The sequence below is a fragment of the Coloeus monedula genome (genome assembly GCF_965178545.1).
Source record: "Coloeus monedula genome assembly, chromosome: Z".
NCBI classification, from domain to species: domain Eukaryota; kingdom Metazoa; phylum Chordata; class Aves; order Passeriformes; family Corvidae; genus Coloeus; species Coloeus monedula.
This window is the reverse complement of record NC_138822.1, coordinates 63880641-63904870: the sequence shown is the minus strand read 5'-3', so window position 1 is coordinate 63904870 and position 24230 is coordinate 63880641. Positions and strand designations below refer to the sequence as shown.

At 38.3% G+C, this 24230-nt stretch overlaps 1 protein-coding gene across 1 annotated transcript; it reads right to left on the bottom strand.

The window, feature by feature from the left end:
• CENPK (centromere protein K) lies at positions 1–24224 on the bottom strand. Its single transcript, XM_082301977.1, has 10 exons — positions 24207–24224; positions 20736–20834; positions 18644–18700; positions 15641–15713; positions 11357–11403; positions 8406–8488; positions 8195–8293; positions 7775–7916; positions 3320–3373; positions 1–1025 (listed from the first exon to the last, which is right to left on the bottom strand). The coding sequence occupies exons 1-10, from the start codon at positions 24207–24209 to the stop codon at positions 867–869; spliced, it is 816 nt and encodes a 271-aa protein (XP_082158103.1). The 5' UTR covers positions 24210–24224; the 3' UTR covers positions 1–866.
• Between the last annotated feature and the right edge of the window lie 6 nt (positions 24225–24230).

Genomic DNA, 24230 nt, shown 5'->3' with positions numbered 1-24230 from the left:
ATCACTAAAGTTCCTACCTCGATAAAAAACTGCAATCTAGTTAATAACAAAGTTTATTTTCCAAAGCTTTAGTCACTACAGATATGCAAGAGTAGAATTTTTGTACTCAATACAATACAATACAATAACAATGGCTACAGAAAAGACTAAGATACAAAAAATGCCAGCATTGAGTCAGAAGGTAACTCTCAACTGACATAATTTAGAAGCTGTTGAGAGCAACAGAACAGAGACCCATTAAAAACCTTGATAAAGAAGGTCTGAAAAAGTGAAGACAGATACTGTAAGGCAATATAGCATAACACAGTATGGGCAATTTTGGAAGCATGCAGTGAAAGGTGCAGACTCACCATCTGCTGCACTTTGCACAGAAAGATGTGTCAGCATTCCTAAGTGTTTATCTTGAAGCCAATAAATTTGTTTGCAAAGGCTCCAAGAAACAAGGCATAACACATTCTTGAGAGGATACCTCTCTGTTAGTTCCAAATGTTTGCAAGACCATGTACAGGAAGAGTGGTGTTGTTCTGAATTTTGCCTCTACAGAATACAAGAAAATACTAAAGGAAATTGAGAAGACTTCAAGCAATCTAAAAAATCTAAACTATAAAAGCAATGTAGAAAGTATCATTTTTAAAAAGGACTGGTAAACATCTTCGTCTATTACATGAACTGGCATCTTAGAAAAGCATCTTTGAGATTTTTAAGCATCTTTAAAAAATCTTCCACAATGCAAATCTTGATATAAAACCAAAGCACAAGAAACGATGGCTGATACTAAGAAAGCTTATTATGAAACCTAAGTATGTCCCAGCCCCAAAGTAAGAGTACTGGTGTTGTTTTGTTTTCAAGTGCGTGTGTACGTCACACTACTTGTGAAAAGCTTCAAGGCGCAATCTCTTTGGATCTTCTGGGTGTCTCAGGACCATTCCATATCGCATCAGCAGCTCAATATAAGGTGGCCAAAATGACTCATTGATTGTTACATAAGGTTCATGTGGTGTGGTCATTAATTTGTTTATCAGAATCTGGAAGACCAAAAGGGTAAGATTTAGGAAATTAACAAAAGAGCTAGATTTTTATCTCCTTTAACCAAATTTATACAAATTATTGTAATGTAGGCAATATAAGAAATAAAGGACTACAGAAGAAATATAAGAGCTGTTCAAAGTAGAAGTAAAGGACTTCCAACTAACTTCATAATATCTTTTTTGATGCAGAAAATTAGAACCAGAATCCTCCTTTTATCCAGAATAAATATAGACTAAATTCCTTATCTCAATACAGAATTGTTAATGGAGTTAAAAACAAAATCAATTTTGTAATTCTTTTTCAGTTCATGGAGACCGTGTTCATGGCCTCATGATATTGCTCATGGGGAATATTGCACACATTACAGATTAAATAATCTTACCCATTCCATGGTGCTCTTTCTATTCATCCTAGATGTTTCATCTTTCTACTCAGAGCTTTTAAATGTTATACTTTCCCAATTTCAGTAAGTACAAAATATTGTCTGCTAAAGACAAACTCAAAATCCTTTTACTACCAGATTTTTCTTTTTTTAACTCACTGCTACTAAAAAAAAGACCCAAATAAACAACTGCTCTTCTTTTTCAGAAAATTCTGCAGAATTGTTCTAGTTAATATCTTCTGTACTTCCAATTATGAGAATTTAGTCCAAATGCATTATTTTAGACAAATTTTTACTTGTCTTTTCTGACACCTGATATTCCAAAATAGCCTTTATGGCTGTAACTCTTATGTGTATCTAAGAAAACATTTTCAAATTTAACAGGGACTTGAAGCGAGAAGCACACTACTCAACAAAGAAAAACCTTCCAGGTTACAAGAGTAAGGGACATTGACACTTTAGGTCAGGATAGTTAAAATTTGAAATGAGTCTGAATTTTTCAAATAGTGTGTTCTTCCAAATGGAAGTCAGACATTACTTGAATATGTTCACATTTTCAGATTAACAATATCAGAAAAATATGAAGGGCAATTTTAAAGCATTAGAAGAACTTTAAAATTCTTGTTCCATGAGGGCTGTGGCTATTCTAAATTCTGATCTATTTTCAAGCTCTGCCTGATTTGGCATTAAGGGGTATGCTGAGATATGTGAAGCATGTAAAATGATTTTGATCATGTAAAACCTGGGCTTTAAATTAAAGTATAACAATATCATAGTGATCAGATAATAGCATCTTAGTACCAGAAAGTTTTTATCTGTCAAGTTTTGCCTCAAGAAAAGAATTTTTTCCCCAGGGCCATCTTACATATAGATGTTTAGAACTGTCTAAGGAGGAGGAACAGGAGAATTCACTTCAAATGCTACATTTAAGACAAGAAGGAAAATTATGCTTTGCAATTCAAATTTATAAATTGCACTGTAAATAAAAATTCATACTAAGCAATGCTTGCATACTTATAAAATCAATTAGGGATGCATGAATTGGATTAATTGATTTCTTCATATGAGTTAATAATTCAGTAAATACACAAGACTATTGGTCCTTCTGAAGCTACACATTAATTGGTCCTTCTGTAACTGTTAATGTATATTTCAGAAATATTTTCCTTGAAACAGTACAAAATAGAGCATGAAATGGGCCATTTTTTTTGGTTAAACATAGTATTTGTCTCTCCTAACATGAGCCACTAAGGTGCATAAAACTTCTTTGAACTAAACATTATAAAATCAAGAAGTAAGAGACAACCATTCTCCAGCCTAAACTGAACATTATTGCCACACTTCTTGTAAAAATTGGGGGTTTAATTTGATAGGAATTAAAATAGGAAACTGATTTAGATTCATAGAAAGGTTTGGGTTGGAACGTACCTTAAAGATCATCTGGTTCCAACCCCCTGCCATGCGCAGGGACACCTTCCACTAGGTCAGGTTGCTCAAAGGTTGCTCAAAGCCCCATCCAACCTGGCCTTGAACACTGCCAGGGATGGGGCATCCACAGCTTCTCTGGGCAACCTGTTTCTATGCCTCAGCACCCTCGCAGTAAAGAATTTCTTCTCAACAGCTTATCTAAATCTCTCTTAATTTAAAACTATTTCCCCATGTAAAAAGTTGCTCTTTTTATAGGCCCCCTTTCAGTACTAGAAGGCTGCAATGAAGTGTCTCCCTGCAGTCTTCTTGAAGACACAACATTCATAATCATCCTAGATTAACTATATGAATGCCCTATACTGTTATTTATCTTTAAAATAAACACTTTATTATTATTATTATTATTATTACTATCATCATCATCGTTACATCTGAGTACTTAAAAATTCCTCAAATCTCTACATAGTAGAAACATCTTACCTCTAAAATTTCTTGCATTGTTATCAGTTCCACAGCTGGCTCTGCAGAAGAGTTCTGGAAAGATAACCACCCCCCCCCCAGCCAAATTAACAAAACCCCAAACCAGTCAGGAAAAACGTTAATTGATGAAGTAAAATAATCACACAATTATTTGATTGCATAGTACTCAATAGATGAAAACTTTTACTTAGATTTAGTCCTGACAGAAATACAGGGTAGCACTTAAATCTATGAGTTCACAATCCTATGCTTCAAATGTAACATTTTTTTAATTATTAAGTGAGATTAATCTAAAGTGATCATAATGTTTCTGTCTGTTTCAATTTAAATAAAACCAAGTAGATCACATTTATAATGTAGTACAGAAGGTTCTGGGAACAAGATTTGTTGGGGAAAAATATTTTACATGAGCTTTAAATAAATGTTTAGAATACAAATTTGACACAACTCAAGACTTCATTTCATAGTGCTTTAGAGTATTTTTTCATGACTTGACAATGAATACTTATTTTTTATCTTATCAAGGTTAAGAAATAGCACAGTTAAAGACTTTGGGTGGAAAAAAGAGGCAATGATAAAATATCACTAGAAAATTACTTGTTTTCCTTTGTAGCAAGCAAATCAAGCCATTTGTCTATAAAGTGATAGAGATTCCTTTGGCAGCAATCTGGATCTGCTTGTACTGTTGCATGGTAACCTGATTCTTTAATTTTTTGGTTTTATTCTTTTTTCCTATGCACTTTATTTCAACAAAATAAACGAGATAATATACCACTGGCTTTCTCAGCATTGATGTTGGATATGTCAATTTAGGTCCTAAGATATTAACAGGTGTGCAGCACCTTATACAAGCTCCACTTCTGGAACAGAAGAAGAATACAAGCAAAAAAGAAGAATATGTAAAAGGAAAGTCCTGAATCCTTTTTTCCAATCACAGTTTGTAATATTCTCACCTGCAGAGAGTTAGAAGTTTCAGCTTCCATGGAGAGCCTGCTCCACGGAAACTCCGCAAATCCTGGAGCTACAGCGCAATAACACCTATCTATGTGTCTTTATCTTCATACTCAGCTGAGCAAATAGAATCTACACTATCTGCAAAAGTTCCTTAGAGCAAACATGAAGGTACTTCACAGGCTCTACTGATGTGTTTCCCTGGTCAAAATTACTACTAATACACTAAGTACCTCTAATCAATTAATGCTTATTAAGTCACTTTAAGCAGGATGCTCAGCATTTCATTATTTAGCCTGAAAGGCATCTTCTTCACCCTTCCAATCAGACAATTTGCATAAACAATATTCCTCAACCTCTGACTCTTTATATTATTATCTTGGAAAAAAGAGTATTTTTTAATCCTAGATTTAAAATGCAAGGTAATTGTCACTACAGTCACTACCTATACTAAAGGTGTTGGGCCATGACAATGGAAGCCAACCTGAGCTGCTGTGACCCAGTCTTCACTCCCACTCCCAATCTGACATGCATGTGCCAGGTGACAGGAGGGCGGAACCACACCACTGAGGCTTGGAGCAGTTCAGACTATGCTGCAGCCATGTCCTACAGACATCAACCCTGTACATTTGCCCTCACACAGAACCACTGTGAACACAAGATGCCTCCACAAAGTGAAGCAAAATTACTGATGTGCAGAGTTAAGAGTTCGGTGCTGCCAGACTGTTGAACCAGCCTCACTGCTGATAATAGAAGTGAATAAGGGGTTCTCCTGAATCAACATAGCAGCAATTTAATTGCCAGTGATTACAATGTGTATTTCTGACACTCAGTAACTAACAATGTAGAGAAAAATGGCTGGCTGTCCTGCCTTCTCAATTATTCACTTAGATGCTGTTGGGGTTTTAGTTTAGTCTTAGTTTTTTTCCTGTTAAAGGAATTTTCTCCCATATGCATGTTGCTAGGGGACAAATAGCTGTACTTAAGAAAGACAAAGAGGAAGTGGGGCGGGCCTGGCTACTCCTTTGTCTACACCTGGGTGTGGGGTCAGTTCGCTCTGAGTGTCCGGAGAGAGAAGCTGCAGAGAAAGGAGCTGCTGCTTCTTTCTTTTTGGCCGTTTTTATTTCCTGCTGGAAACAACGCCGGGACCCCAAAGCCGTTTTCCCTGCCCTGCTGGAGGCCGAGCTGTGGCTGCCCTGCCCCACTGCTGCTTCGAGCTTTCGCTGCGTTGTAGCCGTGCTCTCCCTGCCTGCCTGGGCATCCGTGGGGTTCTCCCATCTGGATACATCTCGCCTGCCACCCGGGATTTGCGTTCGTCCCTGCCGCTCTAGCCTGCCGCTCTAGCCTGCTGCTCCCGCCTGCCGTTTCCAGCCTGCTGTTCCTGAGATTCCGGGATCGGCTGCCCAGGGGTTTGTGAAGCCTTTGTCCCATCCCTTCCCGGGATCCCAGGCCGCCAGTGCCGCGTGCTCCCCGAGCTCGCTCCGGAGCGCCCCCTGCAGCCGCGGGGGAACCATCGCACCTGCCCTGCTCACCGGGAGCCGCCAGCGCCCCTGCCGGCTGCGAGCGGAACTGCACCCGAGGGGAAAGGGCCCGACAGCCGAGAAGGCTGGCACTGGGTTTGGGATTGTTTGCTGTTACTGCCATAGTTACTGCTGTTTGTTTGACTGGTTATACACATATAGATATATAATAGTAAAGAACTGTTATTCCTATTTCCCACATCTTTGCCTAAAGGCCCTTGATTTCAAATATAATAACTTGGAGGGAAAAGGGGTTATATCTGCCATTTCAAGGGGGCTTCTGCCTTCCTTAGCAGACACCTGTCTTTCAAAACCGAGACAGATGCAGATTAAGGGGGGATCTGTAGTTAAGCCAAGTGATCCAAGTGAGACAAAAGATATAGAAAAGCTATGAATTCACAAAGCATGAAAAGAAAGAAAAAAACTGGTCAGAAAACAAACTGTGTTTAAGAGTTCAGTAAATACATAAATAAAATTTAGGCTAAGGGAAGATAAAACCTTGTGTTGAAATTAATCAGTCATTTTTTTGTTTAAGTGATTAGAGACAGCCAACATGGCTTCATTAAAGACTAACTGCACCCAACAAATTTAGTGGCCTTCTTCAACAGTTACAGTGTTTGTGGAAAAGGGAAACTGATATCATCTACTTGGACTTGTGCAAAGCATTTGACACTGTCCCACATGAGATCCTCGTTTCTAAACTGGAGTGACTGAGAACAAAATGTCATATTTACTAACAGCAGGAAACAAACACATGAGTATGCAGAAAAAACTAAGATTCAACAAAATAAGACGTTTAAATACTTTGAGATGTCCTGACATCTCCATTTGATCTTGACATCTCTTTGGTGATGGGTATGACCTAGTAGTTTTGTTTATAATATTGTTTCTTAGCACGTTGCAAAAAAGATGAATCCAAGTGAAAACAAACATAGAAAATGGGTATTACTACGATACGCTAGGGAATTGAAAAATACTATCTTACAGGAGAACATAAAGGCATTGCTAGTTCAATTAGCAAAACAAAGAGAGTATGAGATTGCTGCCTATAAATATATCAAGGGCAATAAACACAAGAAAGAAACAGAGCTATTCTAAGGAAAATTCTGGTGTAAGAATACCAGTGGATCTGTGTTAGACATGGATAAATTTAGACTGGAAGCTATGAGACAGTTTCTAACCAGAGTACTGAAGTATTAGAAGAAAAGACACAGTAGAAACAGTAGTAGAAAAAATTATTTGTTCTAAAATGGAGCTCAACAATAATATTGAAGAAATTATATTATGTAGTTATCTGAAATAACAGGGAACTGGATTAAAGAAATCTTTTCTACTTCTGTAATGTTAAGTGTGCCTGAAATCAAAATCAAGCTCTGCCTTTTTTCATAGCTTTTTTGTATCTATCAAATAGTAATGGTAATAGTTTTATTTTTACTGCACACTTTGAATTTATTATGCAAAATACTCCCTGGCTGCCTATTTTCCCTGAAGTTTTAAGATAATTTTTGACCCAGTTTTCCTGAACAAAATCTGATGGTTAACATTCCAAACTACGCTATAATTATAAACACTTTTCCTTATTGTTCCAAAAACATTTTTAGACAATTAAAATTTGCTTGCCAAGGAAAATAGGAATCTACTTGCCCAGTCAAGTAAAAAAGAAAATGAGTCAATTTGGACTGAACCCCACACCATTTCCAAATTTGGCATAGCTTGCAGTTCAGTAAGAAATACAATACATTGCTATGCATCTCATTGGGTAAAGGATATATGCATTAAGGAAAGAAAATACCCAGCTGGAAACAGCCTTAAATAATATAAAACAACCTAAAAACCAGAAGTGAAACCTAGAGGATCAACTGTAAGAACTACGCTTATTTCAAAATACAACTGCAGATTCAATGGTAGTGACTTTAAACAGATACTGCATCTAATTAAACATAAATTGAACATTTCAAATTTAATAGGTAAAGAAAAGCCTTACCTTGTTTTTAGTATTTTTACCTGTCTCTGGACAGGGAAAATGTTGATCCAGGAATTCACCCAAAGCACTCAAAAGTTCTTTCTTATAGGTCTTTAATGTCATTATTTTACTTTTCAGTTCATCAAATCCTCTGATTTTCAAACTAATAGTAAAAACATAGCAATAGAACATGGGATCAAATGAAGTAATTAAAAAGTCCTCTATAAGTAAAAAAAATCCCCACTTATTATCTCTTTTTATAAATTCAACATTTTTAATCACAGGATATAGCAGCATTACTTCCATGTTTCAAATATAGATTACTGAGCAATTATTTGATCTACTAAAGAAAACAAGGAATACATTTTAAGAGTTTTGTTGCTCATTTGCTCTTCTCAATATTTAAATTCTTCAATTTATAACTCAAAAATGTAGAAATACCTTTCTGTGGAAGATTGTTCAACTTGAGTATTTTTCTCTTCTTCAGCTTTATTAAGAGTATCTAGCATCTGTTCCTGTTCCTCACACCACTGCTGTTCTCTTTGAAACGTGAAAAGTAGGAAATGGCACAAAAGATAAATAGTTTCCCTGGGCAGTCAAAAAAAATTTAAAAAAAGCTTACAGCATTCCTAAATCCAAATTACTGTATTACCTTTCCAGATCTTCTTCCAGCTTTTTATTCTTTAACTGAACTGCTAACAGCACCATTTCAAGATCACTTTTTATTTTCTGCAACTATAAAAAAATAGAAATTAAACTACTTTTTGCAGGTAGCCCAGTATTTGCTCTATGTAAGGCTACATCTGTAAATCCGATAAAGAGGGACAAAATCATCTGCAATTTCTTAATAAACATTAAAATCCAGTTTAAAATACAGGAGCTATTCAAAATGTCACTGTAACCAGTTGCTTATTAGTGTCTTCTTGAAGCTTACAGAGCTTGAAGCAGATTGTGGAGCACACATATGAACTGCTCAGCTGATGAACAACTGATGAGAAAACGTCTACAGCACCAGGGCTCTATTGTCTAAATTACTGCAGCTGCTGGCAAGAAGGAATCCTTACTAACTGTACCAACATAAAATGTGTAGAAAATGAAGATGCTGCAAAGGGAGACTAACTGCATCCAAGAACTACATGATCCTCAGTGCTAAGGACATATCTGGGACAGGAAATACGTACAAATAAAACTACTGTAGTCATAAGCTATAGGCATTGCTGAATCTAGGGAACAGTGGACTCTCAGTGGGCTGGGTCTTTCATTACAGAATCAGAATGGGTAAGGCTGTGTTGAGGAACACATTGAGCAGGTAGCTCAGGGTGCAGCTGCAGTGGGAGCTGCAGGTTGAGCTCTGGGTTGAGCTCTGGCAAGAGCCCCTGGAAAGAAGCCATGAACTGCCAACTCTTTGCAGAACAAGGGGCCCTGCCAGGTGAGGGGACATTGAGACATGGTTGATGACACCTGGACTTTTCCATGTTTACACTGTGAGGGTATAAAAGCCTTTCGGCTTTGAGGGTATAAAATTCCTTCATTCTGGGTCCCTCCTCAGAGGCATCCAGCTCAAGCTGTTATTTTGTTATTATGCCATAATTAAATTTTTTAAGGATCAGGATGTGTGAGCCTAAGGGAAGAAGGAGACCTGGAGTTGAGCTGGTAAGGAAACCTGATCCGACTGTGTGAGTGTGGGGTGTGTATCTGCAAATGGGCTTAGTGACTGACACAGTGGCTCCTGGATTGTTGGACAGGGAAGTTTCCTCAACCATTGTGTGGGACCACAGTGGGTCATCTGGTCCAACCTCCCTACTCAAGCAGGGTCATCCAAGAGCACAGGGCACAGGTTGCATCCAGACAGTTCTTGAGAAACTCCACTGAGGGAGACTCCACAACCTCTCTGGGCAACCTGTTCCAGTGCACAGTGAAGAAGCTCTTCCTGATGTTCTTGTGCATCCCATTGACTCTTGTCCTATTGCTTGGCATCACCAAGAAGAGCTTGGCTCCATCCTCTTCAGATACTCATTTCAGTTGATGAGGCCCCTGTTAGAGGACTATGTTCTTCTACATAATAAAGTTTCTAACAGTTTCCGCTTTTTCTATTATAAGCCTATGACTTGGATGTATTTTTTCTGCTTCCATACAAAATAGGAGCACTTGAGAATTTAGCTCAAAGAAATAAAAATTCTGAAAATATGCTACTGAAGCAAATATGCTCCATATATACAACATCTGAAAAAAACTGGAATCCTCAAACATCAGACCAACATGTCATATCTATACAGGCAAATCAAAGTGTGTAATCTAACAACTTTTTGATAGTGACTCTTAACAGCAGTTGAGTTTGCTGTTGTGAGTGATACTAGAAAGCATTAGACATAGGAATATTCTCAAGTCACATAGCATTCCTGTGTCCCATCAATATAGTGTAATGTTACCTACAAGACATTCTTGATTTGCTCTTTCTTCCAATGGAGGAATTCAACAAACTACTTGCAAGTTATTGCCACAGAACTCAATGTCTAAGATAACTGACTTTTCCCTGTAGCACATAATATTACGTAATTTTTTATTATGAAATGCAATGTATTATACTTCTTGTTAAAAAAAATACACACGAGTATCTTAAAGGCAGGTGTCAGAGGATAGGGTCAGGCTCTTCTCAGTGGTGCCAACTGATAGGACAAGGGGCAACAGGCACAAACTAAAATACAGGAAGTTCTGTCTGAAAATTCGGAAAAACTGTTTTACTGGAGGGTGACTGAGCACTGTAACAAGCTGCCCAGAGAGGCTGTGGAGTCTCCTTCTTAGAAGATATTCAAAAGCCACCTCAACACAATCCTGTGAGGCACTCAGGGACAGGGTTTAGTGGTGGATTTGGGTGGTTGAACTTGAGGATCTTAGAGGTCTTTTCCAACCTAAACTATTCTATGATTTTGTCTCCAGAGGTCCGTTCCAACTCCAGACATTCTGTGACAGAGTCCACTTAGCAATTAAAATTCAGCCATGGATCATCTTGAAACACTCAATTCTGAGTGGATCTTCTTGCCCAAGCACTTGTGCAATGTTAAATGCAGGTAATCTTGAAAAGTACAGTGTGTAGGCTTCAGCCCTGGAAATGGGCCCTGTTGCATGATGTTAAAGATGACAGCTAAATCTTTGCAAGGCATGGTCATCACTCTCCTTCGCACGAGACTTCTGTCTCCTGGTGGCACCCAGCACAATGGGACTCCAATCCTGAGTGAGGCCTTGGAGCATTAATGTAGCAGGGATGTTGATTATCACACCATTTTCGTTGCATGCAGATGAGTTTGTTGAGCTACTGTGATTAGATGGCATATCCAGAGGCAAAATACTGTTTTATTGTGCATTACCCACTGACTTGTGCAGTAAGTCAATTTAAACCTCATTTATCACAACTAGGAAATTTTACTAGTTATACTACAGGGAAAAAAAAGCATTAGAACAACAAAAATGGCTGAAGGAAAAGACACTGTATTTTAGCAGTAGTCCACCCTAGGAACAGTCATAGGAAAATGTAGTAATTGTATATACTGATTTTCTTTTTTCCCCCAAAAAATTTTATTATCTCTTACAAACAAAAATACTTACCTCTTCTTTTCCTAATTCTAACAGTACATCTGGATTGGTAGAAATTACTGAAAAATAAAATGAATAGGTTATTTTTTGCACTGGATGATAAAGGTTTATTGATACTGAAAAGCAGCCTGGCTAGAGAGAAATCTGTGTACCTTCTAAAAAACATTTTGGCTGTCAGCAGCAGTTTAACCACATGCTGTGGTATCCTGCTGGGCTAACCTACTAACACTATTCAGCAAGTTAAATTAGACTGAAAAAAGTGCAATGTTAATGCTTGTGTGTCATTTTTTATACTGAACTAGCTCCAAGTACATTGGTGTAGGTACATAATGAATGAACACCACATTTCCATATACTTCAAGACAACTGAGCCTGATTTTTTCAGCAGAAGGCATTCAAACAACATTACCAATGTGGGCAATCAAATTATTCCAGTCTTCCAATTCCTTGTTAAACAGCCTCCCAAATGCTTGATCAGGACTACAGAACCTAGTTTAAATAACTTCAGAAGCATGTCACCATTCTTAGTGTTCACAAGAACAGCTATATATAGGGAGATGAAAGGTCCGGCAAGGCCAATACCCTAACTCCAACCCTGAGCAACAGCAATATCTAAGGGAAAGCAAAGCACAGTTCAAGAACATAGAAATGTTTCCCCAGAATGCTTCTACAAAATGCAGTGATTTATGACTCATGCATTTTCAGAATAAAAACTGAATTATTGTATTTTACAGCATTCAACAGACTCCAGTCAATTCTCAGATCCATGTCAACTTGCAGCTTCTGCATAAACATGACTTCTTTAAACTATTTCAATACACTAACAGGAGATATATGAAAGCTATTCTAACAGATTTAAATCTTTGTAAGACAGATTTTTTTGTGCAAGTTTGGGCTTGAAATCACTAATCTTACAAATAATTATTTAAATAGAAGAATGCCTTTAACAAAAAGAAAACCCTTAACCCTCTCATGACAGCATTAAACATCTCCTAAATACATACAGTTGATTTAATAAATTCAGAAAAGTACTTTCTTTGGTAATGTTATATTACTTACCTCAACAAATTTTAAGAAGCTTTAGATTCGTAGTTTTAAAAGCACTGTTTGTTTTCAGATGAAAATCAGAAAAACTACTGACTTAAAAATGCACTATATTAAATGCTTCAATAAAATTCCTTTTACTTAGAGAATTACTGTTTCTCCATCTTGACACAAAACTTGAGTACTGTGCTCCCAAATTAAGCTTAAGAGCTGTGGGAGATAGTGGTCTGTGCTTTATTAGAGTAAGATTTGTTTATTTACATTAATATCCTACCTACATGTGATAAAATTCATTGGTGCACTTTTATTCACATTCATTGGCATATTTGAAAAAACCCATACAATTCTTCCCCCTGCCCCTTCCTGCTGACATGATCTTTATAAGCCCTCCCTTACCAATTATTATCAATTTCTACAATTGCCTTATAATACTTCTTTATTTCTAGATACCTAATCCTGAGCTCATACTTCCCATTCAATGTTCACATTGCGTGAGTATCAGTATAGAAGGCCCTGTCTTCCTGGAAAAGGAATCACTCACCATAATTTAGCAAAGGAACAATGCAGATCTAAAACCTTGGGACAACACACTTATGCCAGCTGCTGCTGTAAATTCATGGGTTGCTCGTGGGTTGCTCAATCCACTATCAGTTAAATCTTTTTCAGTTGTTTTCACAATCACTACACTCTCAAAAGTCAAACATCAGACAGAATTGCCTAGTGATACACAGTACAATTACTAAGCAAAATACTACCAGATGCTAGGAATGTAAAAGCAACACTATGCACATGTTTATACAGAAACTCATACTAAAATAAAACAAGGTATTTGGCAGAATACTGCTATTTTGCAAAGAAAAACAGAAATTGTGCAGAGACCACAACTGCTTTAAATGGTTTAAAATATGGTTGCTTTCACTTCCTTATTTTGCAAAGGTAAAAGTTAAATTCTATTTTTATAAGCCAAATGCCTTTTAAAAAGTTTTAATTCAGCTGATTTAGCAGACCTAGAGCTACTTAAATAATACCAGAAAGTGGGAGTGAAAAAGAGACTAAAGTAAAAGCTTCACAAAAATAAAATTTGCATCGTGAATTCAAGTCTGTTTGCCAATATTGTGCTCAAAAAAATGTAGAACTACCAAGTTATAACCTCCAAAAACAAAGTTTAAGATTGAAATGCTGACAGGCCCTCATTTACAGGAAATGAACTGGCCACTACTAAAAGCAGAAACCAAAGTAACAAGACAGCCTGACATTCATGCTCCATTAGTAAATTGTATTAAATCAGTATTTCTGCTATTTCTAGTTAGATAAAATCAGACAATGTTTTCAATTAAGTAATTCCTCCTTCAAAACAAATAGTAGGTAGAAAGAAGCCAAGACAGAGAAATAAGCAAAGTGGACTCCTTCTTTTCATAAAAGCACCATAACTATATTCTAATTCTTAGCAGCAACTTTTTTTTCTTCCACTGGAAAGGGAGCCAAAAAAGGCAAAAATTTGGCTGCAACGTATTAATTATAAATAGATAATTTCTCTATTACAAAATTAAGATTCTAATAAGAATATCTGGGAATAAGCAAAAATGGTTGAACAAAGCAAGTCATCAAGCCAAAAAAATAGGCCAAGGATATTTTTAAGCCAATAGCTTGAAGTTAAATATACATATTTTACTAAGGAAATCTAATGGCCAGGTATTTTACCCAGATAAAAACTAGGTGCTTTCAATTAATTTGCTTTAAACCAGCAGCTTACTCATGAACAGCAGCCAGGAACCAGTATGTCCCAAATTCATTCAATGACATGCCTTTGGTCTACATACCTCAGCAGCATTGGAGGTTGACAGTTCTTGGAGTGAGCTTACAACACTGAACTATGAATTTATTCTAATAGATTAAAAATACCTATTTATAAGAAAGAAAAATATTTTTTTCCCAGTGTCTCTTATTCGATGGTGATATGCAGCAAGTATACAGACTTTGAAAGAATTTGGAGAACTGCCTCTAATGTTGATCTGAAAAGGTACTTCCATTTGGCTAAATGACAAAACATTGGAAATCATCATGTGCTGTCTAAAACACATTCCTCTAATTTTGCAAATACTATAAAACCAAGCCTCTACTGGCATAAAAATACTCAAATGAGTCGATATATTAATTTAAAGATTAACTAGAAGTTTTACTGGACTGACAGGTGCTAACAGGTCCTTGACAGGAGACATAACCGGGAGTACTACCAGAATATTAATGATAGTGTAGTGTGAACCGTTTTAGGAATCACCATATGGGACATCTGAAAACAAAGATTACTTTACTCACACTTAGATCCTGAATACTTTTATTTCCAGTGTCTGGCCACATCAGCCTTGCAAGAGAGTGAAATCAGTCAGCACTGATGCTTATGTACAAAGAGAATTTTGAAGAACTGAGGAATTCATACCTTTTGACTGATAATGCCTAACAAATGTAAGAACTACCAATAGTCTCAGTGGTTTGTGCTTCTCAGGATCAGGAAGCATTCTGGACTCCTGTTGTTTAAAAATTCTAGTGTCTCTTACCACTTTATCTTGACCTGAAATCTCCAATCCCTGTTAATTCAAAATACGTCTTTTTCTACAGAATAATGGGCTTAGCACTAAAAGTCTAAGTTTCAACTAGCACATCGTACAACAACATACCTTTGTAAAATATTAATTTAAAAAAATCAGAGGATGTATGGTTAAAAATACATCTAGACCAATTACTGTTAGCTTATTAGCAATACTTGCAAAGATGAAAAATGTATCAGTTTCTTAAAAGATAAAATGAAGACAGTATTATTTGCCAAAGTAGCTCCGTTCTAAAAAGGAAATACAAATGAAAGATGGAGAAAAAACAATCAGAAAAGAATATGAAGGTGGGTAACAATACAATGAACTTTTCTTATTTGGTTAGGAGATCTGCTAATAGTTGTTTTTCCATTCAGCTGACTGATGAATGGTGGTATTAATCATGCATTTCTTTGTGCAGAATCATACGATTAAGTTACAGTGGAATTCACTTTTAATTTCAAGTCGACTTAGAACTGAAGTGCAAAAATAATGAAGAAATGAACCATATATGCTGCTTTTTTTAGTAGCATTAAATTTATTTCAATTTTTAAGTAGTTATAAAATGAACGTACAATCAGCAGACATTCAGTATACCCATGGCCTAGATGAAAGAAACTCTGCAGAAGTTTATATAAGCACTCTTTACAGGGAAACAGTTACTTACTTTCAGGATTTCTCGATTGCCACCAACGATAATCTACTGTTAAAGTTTTCCATCGCAGCATTAACAAGGAAAGCTGTGTAACAAGAAAAGAAACATCTCTTGAAGTGTGTTGAGTTGCACTGGCATAAAAAGAGGTAGAACGGGACAGAAACTGAGTTATTAGTTGATATAGTAGAAAGCAAAAGAGCATCTATTACAACAGAACACTAATTCCTTAAAATATTTTACAGTCATTCACAGGGATCAAGAAATGTTTCTATTATTTTTTCAAAGGGGAAAATGAGAAAGAGTCAGAGTTGGCAGAGTTGTGAAGGTCCTTCAGAGGAAGGTTCATATAAGTAAAGAAATGCTTTCTAATGTCATCTCTGAACCTCCCCTCGTGTATTTTTGAACCATTCCCACACATAATATCACTGGGTATCAGAGATAAGATACCCCTGAGGAAGCAGGTCACCCCTCAGCTCCTTCCCTACAAAATAGAGACACCCAAAGTCCTCAGCAGTTCCTCACAGGACATGGCCTTCCAGCCCTCTCAACAGCTTTGTTGCCCTCCTCTGGATGCACTCAAGGACCTTCACAACCTTCTAAAATTGTGGGGTGCAGAACTGCCCTGAGCACTCCAGGTGAGGCTGCACAGCACTGAATACAGTGGGATAATCCCTCTCTTGTCACTGGCAGTGCCGTGCTCAAGCTCCTGGGATGCTGTTTGCCCTCGGAGCTGCCAGGGCACACTGAGGACTCCCACTGAGCTGCTGTCAACCAGCACCCTCAGATCCCTTCCTGCAGGGCTGCCCAACAGCCACTCCTTTCCTGCTTTATCCTTGTGCCCAGCATCGCTCTCAAGTCCTAGATGCAGAATCCATCATTCATTGTTATTAAATGTCATGCCAGTGATGACTGCCCAATGTTCTAAGCCAGCTGGATCCCTCTGCAAGGCTTCTTGTCCCTCAAGAGCGTCAACAGCACCATCCAGTTTGGAGTCATCAGCCAGCTTGCCCATGGTGGATTCCAGTCCTTCATCCAGATCCCTGATAAACCCATGGAACAGAACTGGCCCTAGAACTGCACCCTGAGAAACACCGCTGGTGGCTGGTGACCAGCCAGATGCAGCCCCAGTCACTGCACCCCTCTGAGCTCTGCCCTTCAGCCAGGTCTTCACCCAGCACACCGTGAACCTGCTCATCCCACAGCTGGGCAGGTGTCCAGAAGGATGCTGTGAGAGGCAGTGTAACAATGACATTTAACAAGAAGAAATTATATATGCACTGATTAGGAAATAGTCCAAATAGGTATTGAAGTTACACCCCCTCCCCTCCCATTTTGCTGCCTATGTTAGTCATTTATTAGTTGCATTTTTCAAAGTTACTAAGAGAAAATCTGTCCTTATCTCGATCCATGTGGCTTCAGTTATATTTCCTCTCCCCTGTCCAGATGAGGAGGGGAGTGGTGAACAGCTAAGGTGGGCACCTGGTGGGCAGATAGGATCAAACCCACCACAGATGCACCTGTGGGAACTGGTAGGTGAAGTGGCAAAGCCACTATCCACCATATTTGAAAAGTCATGGCAGTCTGGTGAAGATCCCACTGACTGGAAAAGGAGACATACTACTGTATTATTAAAAAGAGATAAAGAAAGATCCAGGAACTACAGAGTGGTCATTCTCACATCTGTGCCCAGCAAGATCATGGAGCAGATCCTCCTCAAATGACATTAAGGCAAGTAGAAAATTAAGAGGCAATTGGTGTTAAGCAACAGGACTTGAAGGGCAAATCATGCCTGACAAATTTGGTGGCCTCCTGTAACAGGATTACAGCATTGGTGGATAAGGAAAGAGCTACTGATGTCATCTATTTGGGAGTTGTGCAAAGCATTTGACACTGTCTGGAACAACATCCTTGTCACTAAACTGGAGAGACACAAATTTCATGGACAGACCACTCAGTGGGTAAGGAATTGGCTGGATGGTCACACTCAGAGGTGCAGTCAACAGTTCAGCATCCAGGTGGAGATCACTGATGAGTTGCCGTTCCTTAGGCCTTGTTTCTGAGACAGGCACTGTGTAACATCTTTGTCAGGGATGTGGACAGAGGGATCAAGGGCACCCTCAGCAAGTTCACTGACAGCACCAGGCTGTGTGGGGCAGTGACACGCTGCAGGGAAGGGATGGCATCCAGAGGGACCTGGACAGGCTTGAGAGCTGGGCTAGTATGAAACTCATGAAGTTCATCAAGACCAAGCACAAGGTTCTGTACCTGGGTCAGGGCAATCCCCAACATCATTACAGGCTGAGAGCAGCCCTGACAAGAAAGACTTCAGGATCCTGGTGGATGAGAAGTTGGACACGTGCACTTGCAGCCCAGAAAGCCAATCATAATCGCTGCATCAAAAGCAGCATGGCCAGCAGGTCAAGGGAGGGGATTCTGCCCCTCTACTCTAGTAAGACCCCACCAGGAGTGCTGCATCCAGTTCTGGGGTCCCCAGCATAAGAAGGATGTGAACTCCCTCAAGTAAGTCTGAAGGAGAACCACAAAGATGACTGCAGGGCTGGAACACCTCTCCTATAAAGACAGGTGAGGAAAACTGAGGTTGTTCAGCTTGGAGAAGGCTCCAGGGAGACCTTATAGCACCTTCCAGTACCTGAATGGGGCCTAAAAGAAAGGAGAGGGACTGTTTACAAGCACACGTAGTGATAGGACAAGGGAAAATGGCCTTAAACTGACAGAGGGCAGGTTTAGATTAGCTATTAGGAAGAAACTCTTTATTGTATAAGCACAGAGACACTGGAACAGATTGCCCACAGAAGCTGCAGATGACCCATCCCTAGAAGGGTTCAAAGCCAGGCTGGATGAGGCTTTGAGCAACCTGATCTAGACGAAGGTGTCCTGCCTATGCCAGAGGGGTTACAACTAGGAGATGTTTAAGGTCCTTTCTAACTCAAGCCATTCTGTGATTCTATGGTCTTAACAGAAAATTAAGTATTCTTAAAAAAACCACTGTCTTACCTTGGCATCTGATTGTAGCGGTGTGTCTGTTCCTAGAAGCATTAGCTTGCTCTGACACTTGATAGAAAACAAATAAAACACAAAGAAAGTTTGTTTACTCTTCTCTTTTGTAAGAAAAAGCACAAGTCTTAGAAATTTCAACATAACTTTCAAAATATAGGAATAAAAGAATTTTAACTTAGATCCTACCACATCCCTTATACCCTAACCCAGAAGAGCAAATTAAGAAATATTTTGAAATCATAGCACAGTAAAGTACAACTTAATTAACCAAGAAGTAGAAAAGCAGCAGCTAAAGAAAAATGCATCATTTGAGAAAAAAGGCAAGTTATGAGGGAGAAGTTCATATGGGGAAAGGCATTGAACAGATGAAGAAAGAACATGAGAAACTAGGAAGGAAAAGGGAAACAGGGAAGCTACTGAGAAGTTAACACACTTTCTGCTACTCTTCTGGATCTCCAAGAAGAGCAATCACATTATAGTACACATTTTTAATTTTAAGTAATTTAGGGCAGTATACTGTAAAATTCAGAAGCAGTCTTATTTTTGGGAGTACACTACATCAGCTCCCATGACTGCAATGGGATATATATACAGTCTGAAATTCAGGCCATCACAAATATCCAAAGCATAAACAGGAGACACTTGCTAAACTCAGTTTTTTCCCGCCACCAATTTAACCTGCCTCATGACAAGGCAGGATGTATTCTACTAAACAGCAGAACTACTAAGCAGTACTTTGGAAACCTTGCTGTTAATGTTTGGATACCAGAACACTATACAGGATTTCTCCCACAAAAACTGCTCATGATGACATACAATCATTGGAATATTACGTGTAACCATATAACCTAAGAGTTAATTAAAAGACTATTAGTTTAAACCTTTTGCTGAAGCATCAGTGCATCCAGGACGGAAAATCAAAGTAATACAAATCCTACTGTTTTTATCAACTTCCAAAACTAACACATCACTTCCTGTATTATTTTGGGCATGGTGGGAATGAGATACAAGATATCAAATATTTTCAATTAAATTCAAAATAGTAAACATTCAAATTTACCTTCTAATTTGAAAATTTGAAAGAAAGTTCAGGTCCTCTGAAACGGTGCCAAACAAAAGTTCAGAAACTTAGACACAGACTTGCCCGCCACTTGTTACATGCAAACTTACCCGAATACTCAACAAGAAATAAAGACATGTTAGTCTTTTTGAATCAAATTCTGTAAAATTACTGCACTGTGAGTTGTCTGTACTTTGTTCTACTCTAAATTTGGAAGTACTTTTACTTCAGTTTCTGATATTTTAATACTTTGAACCTACAACTCAGAACTCAAGCAAATAGCATGCAAGTACCACACAAAATTGAGTGAAGCGATTAAGACCCTGAAATTAAAATCTAGAACATGACTTTTCATCAAACTCAGCAGAATCTTAAAGGAACAACAGTATTCCCACAGAACTGATAGAAGTTCATGTTTTCTGGGAATCCTGTAAATAAAAATAACCAGCCCTAAAGTGTTATTGTTAGCATACTGCACCATGTATCAAGAGAGAAATATTAACCATGACAATGTAACTGTCACTTTACATAAGCCTATGCAAACATCATTGTCCTCCTCTGCCTCTCTCTCTTCCCTATTCTCTCTCTCCTTTAAGAGCCAAAGTACATGTGAACTGGAATCCCATCTTTTGTGAGACTGAAGACAGAAGGGTCTCAGCATGCTGGTACTACCACAGCAGAAGTAAATTGTTTAATTTTCCAAAATTTTAACATGTGCTCCAATGCTAACTAACTCATAGCATCAGCACATTGACACTACAAGGCATTCTTCACTCCTGCCAGCACTTCTACCTTTGAACTTTCTGAAGATCTTTTTTCTTTTTTTTTGTTGTTTTTCTTTTGTTTGTTTGGGGTTTTTTTTGGTTGGTTTGTTTTCTATTGGTGGGGTTTTTTTGGGGGGGGGGGTTGTTTGTTGGTTTGGTTTTATTGAAATGGTTTCTTTGGAGGGATTGGGGCAAGCATCTGGTGAATAAAATAATTCTGTAAAAGGTTTATAATAAATCTGGTCTATCAATTATATTTACATACCTCTTCCATCTGCTTCCAAATACTCTCACATTCCTCCACGAGTTCTTCCTTGTAATTTACAGGACCACCTGCGTTAGCGATTTCTGGTAAACATACAGCCTATTAACAAGCAAATAGAACAGTTACCATATAGATCTACAATAATTGATATCGGTTACCAAATCGTATCTGCCACTTCAGATCAACTATGTAACAGAATAAACTCCCTTAATCTAAAGCTTTTAGCTAACTCCCCTGTAACTCTAGAAAGCACCCAGTCATTAAGTAAAATCAGCTAACTATATAACTCAGTAAAATTAGAAGACACTAATAATTTACTTTTAAAACTCAATGACAAGTGGTAAATTTTCATAACTGCTTTGATTATCTGCAAAGGCTTTTTTTATTTTTCAAGAACTTTAATATAGAAACAATAAGAGACTCTCATATCTACAAAGACACACTCTACCTCCATATATATGCAGACTTTTTAAGCAGTTACTTCTGCTCTGTCAGTAAATGTACTAATCTATTTCTCCTTCATTTGAATTCAGAATATTTATATTAAGCATCCTCAAAGTTACTAGAAAAACAAACAAAAGAACCTGAAAGATAGGGCATCTGGGCAGCCAAAGAAAAATCAACCCAAGTTAAATTAAAAACTTTGAGAAACTGTTGGGTCAGAAACAAACACATACAAATTCAGAAATTGAATCCTAATTATCTCAATTAAGAGATACCTTGTAGGAACCCAGAGTGCCGAGAATATTTCTCTGCCTGTTTTTAAGGGTTTTTGCCTGCTGGACAACACTGGTATAGCTTTAAACCTTGGAAAAAATTACCAACAGTCAGACAACAACTAGAAAATACAGTGGTGTGAATCAGGTTATAGACTACTATGTAAGATTGTCACAGGGTGAAAAATTTAGAGCTTTTAGGCTTCTCTTTATAGTAGATAGATAAGAGTAAAAAATATCAAAATGGAGGATTGTTGTTCTTCTCTAGACCTTCTTCTCCTTCTTCTAATACTCCATATTCTGCAGTAAAAGTAGTTTGGAATGATTGGATAGAAAATTCCACAGTTCCTGTCCGTGTTACTGAATAATTGGTAAGAAAGTGAAAATAATGTACATTTTTAGTAACTATTAGTTAAAATATCTTTAAAAGGCCGTGTAAATCTTGATAATTGCTCTCCCTTGCTCTCACTGGCTCTCACTCCTACTTTTCCTCCTTCCATGCTGTACCTGGGTCACGCTAGTGGCTCAGTTCCTCTGATAAGACTTAATAAACAACTATCTGGAAGCACTGAAACTACAGAAGACATCTCGCTTTATCTTTTAAACTCATTGCAAGGACTTTCAGCAAATTCTCTCCTATCAGGAGGGACTCAATTTATGGCACAGTAAAGTGTCATACCTGAATGACATCAGCAATTAACAGGGGAAAAATAAGAAGGGCCAAAATTTTTTTTTCAAGGGACAACAACAAACAGGCTAGATGTACCAGATGCAGGAAGCCTTTAAAAGTACCTTAGTGGATCATTAAGACCACCAAACAGATTGAGATTAAATTGAAACATTAAAAATGGATAAAGATCTAAACAAGAATTACACCTCTCCACCTTCTTATTGATGCACAAATTACTAACTCAATCTTTTGTTCTTTTCAGAACAAAAACACAGAGAAAATTATGTCAAAAACCCAATTTAAAAGGAGTAAAATATTCAACTAGTACTTCCAAAGTTCAAGTACCTCATAGTAAAGTGGATGAGGAAAGAAAATCAGGATATCTCAGTGAATGCTGGAATTACACAAGAGAACTCAGAGGTAGCCAATACTTCTACTAAGCCTTCCTGGAAAATTAGTTGCATCCATAATTAAAAACGGAACACTACAAAATGTAGGTTACCATAATATTTTAAGAACTAATGAGCATAGTATTTGCAAAGGAAAATCATTATCTTCTAAAGAGCCTTGGAATGTCTCCATAATATAAAACAGAAACAGCTCACATAATTTATTAAGACTTCTGAAATGCCTCCAGCAAACACTGCCCAGAAGAAACTAAGAAAGAAACCAAGCATTCTTAGTTTTTCCTCAGACAAAAAACCGTTAAAAGGAGGCAAACAAAGAGGGACTAGGGGGATAGTGGAGAGGCAGAAGAAAAAAAGGAGGGGGAGAAAAAGAACCCCAGGCTATGGAAATCTGGAAGGGGTCTTGGAGTGGGATAAAAAACTATTCCCCCTGTGTCCCCTGCAATAATACAGTTCATCACCATGAAAGCATTGTATGAAATAAAACTCTGAAGAGAAAGCCAGAAAAAACTCCATCACACAAAACTGATTACAACAACTATTGTTGTTGACTTTAAATTTCCACATGGATTTCACACATTTTGAAATGTATATATTGTGAGACATGACAGGGCTCTCACAAGCCAAACTAACAGTTTGTAGTCCTTAATGCTGTGCTCTTAACTACCTTACAGAGTATACACGCTCAAGTGTCACTTTCAGATGTTATTTTCTTGTAGCTTGCAGTTTTCCCTATTTCAGTATGGTTAAACTACATTTCTATTTTCATGCCATACATGAAAACTGAAGGCTGTTTTAGCATTAATACTAATATCTTCCAGTTTTTAACATGTTATTCCTTTTTACCTTGTTTTAGGACTACATAATTAGGTAAAAAATACACACAGTCCCAAGTGCAGGCTCTACGCTAGCCAAGGCTTTATGAAAAAATCACAGAATCAGTCAGGTTGGAAGGGACCACAGAGGGTCATTTTGTCCAACCTCCCTGCTCAAGCAGAGTCATCCCACAGGACATGGCACAGGATTGTGTACAGATGGTGCTTGAATATCTCCAGTGAGGGAGACTCCACACCTTCTCTGGACAACCTGTTCCAGTGCTCAGTCACACATTAAAGAAGTTCTTCTTCACGTTCAGGTGGAACTTCTTGTGCATCAGTTTCTGCCCATTGCTTCTCGTCCTATTGCTCAGAAACACCGAAAAGAGCCTGAATCCATTCTCTTGGCACTGTCCCCTCATATACTTATAAACATTAAGAAACCGAAACGCGTCATGCGACCAAGCATAAAACGACCAATTGCGGGAAGACGAGACGGGAGAGGAGAGGAGACTGACAGCGGGTCTGTGAAAAGAGACACGAAGGCACCGTGGGAAGCAAAACATAGACAGGGTACAAATAACATCGCGAAAGCGGTGAGACAGAGAGCTCCCGCGCCCCCGACACGAACCCCTGCAACACAACAGCGGCGGGAGGACGTGAGGCGGGCAACCCCCGCTCACAGGCGAGGGGTGAACATCGCCCCTTCCCAGCCGGGAAGCCAGAGCCCTCCCTACAAAGGAGCTCCGCGGCCCCAGAGGCCGAGAGCCCCCCCCAGCCCCGGGATATCAAAACGCCAGGATCCCCCCGAGCGCCGGGATCCATCCGGGATTCTCCCGCCGCCCATTCCCGCCCGTTACTACCATGGCCGCTTCCCGCCGTCTGCT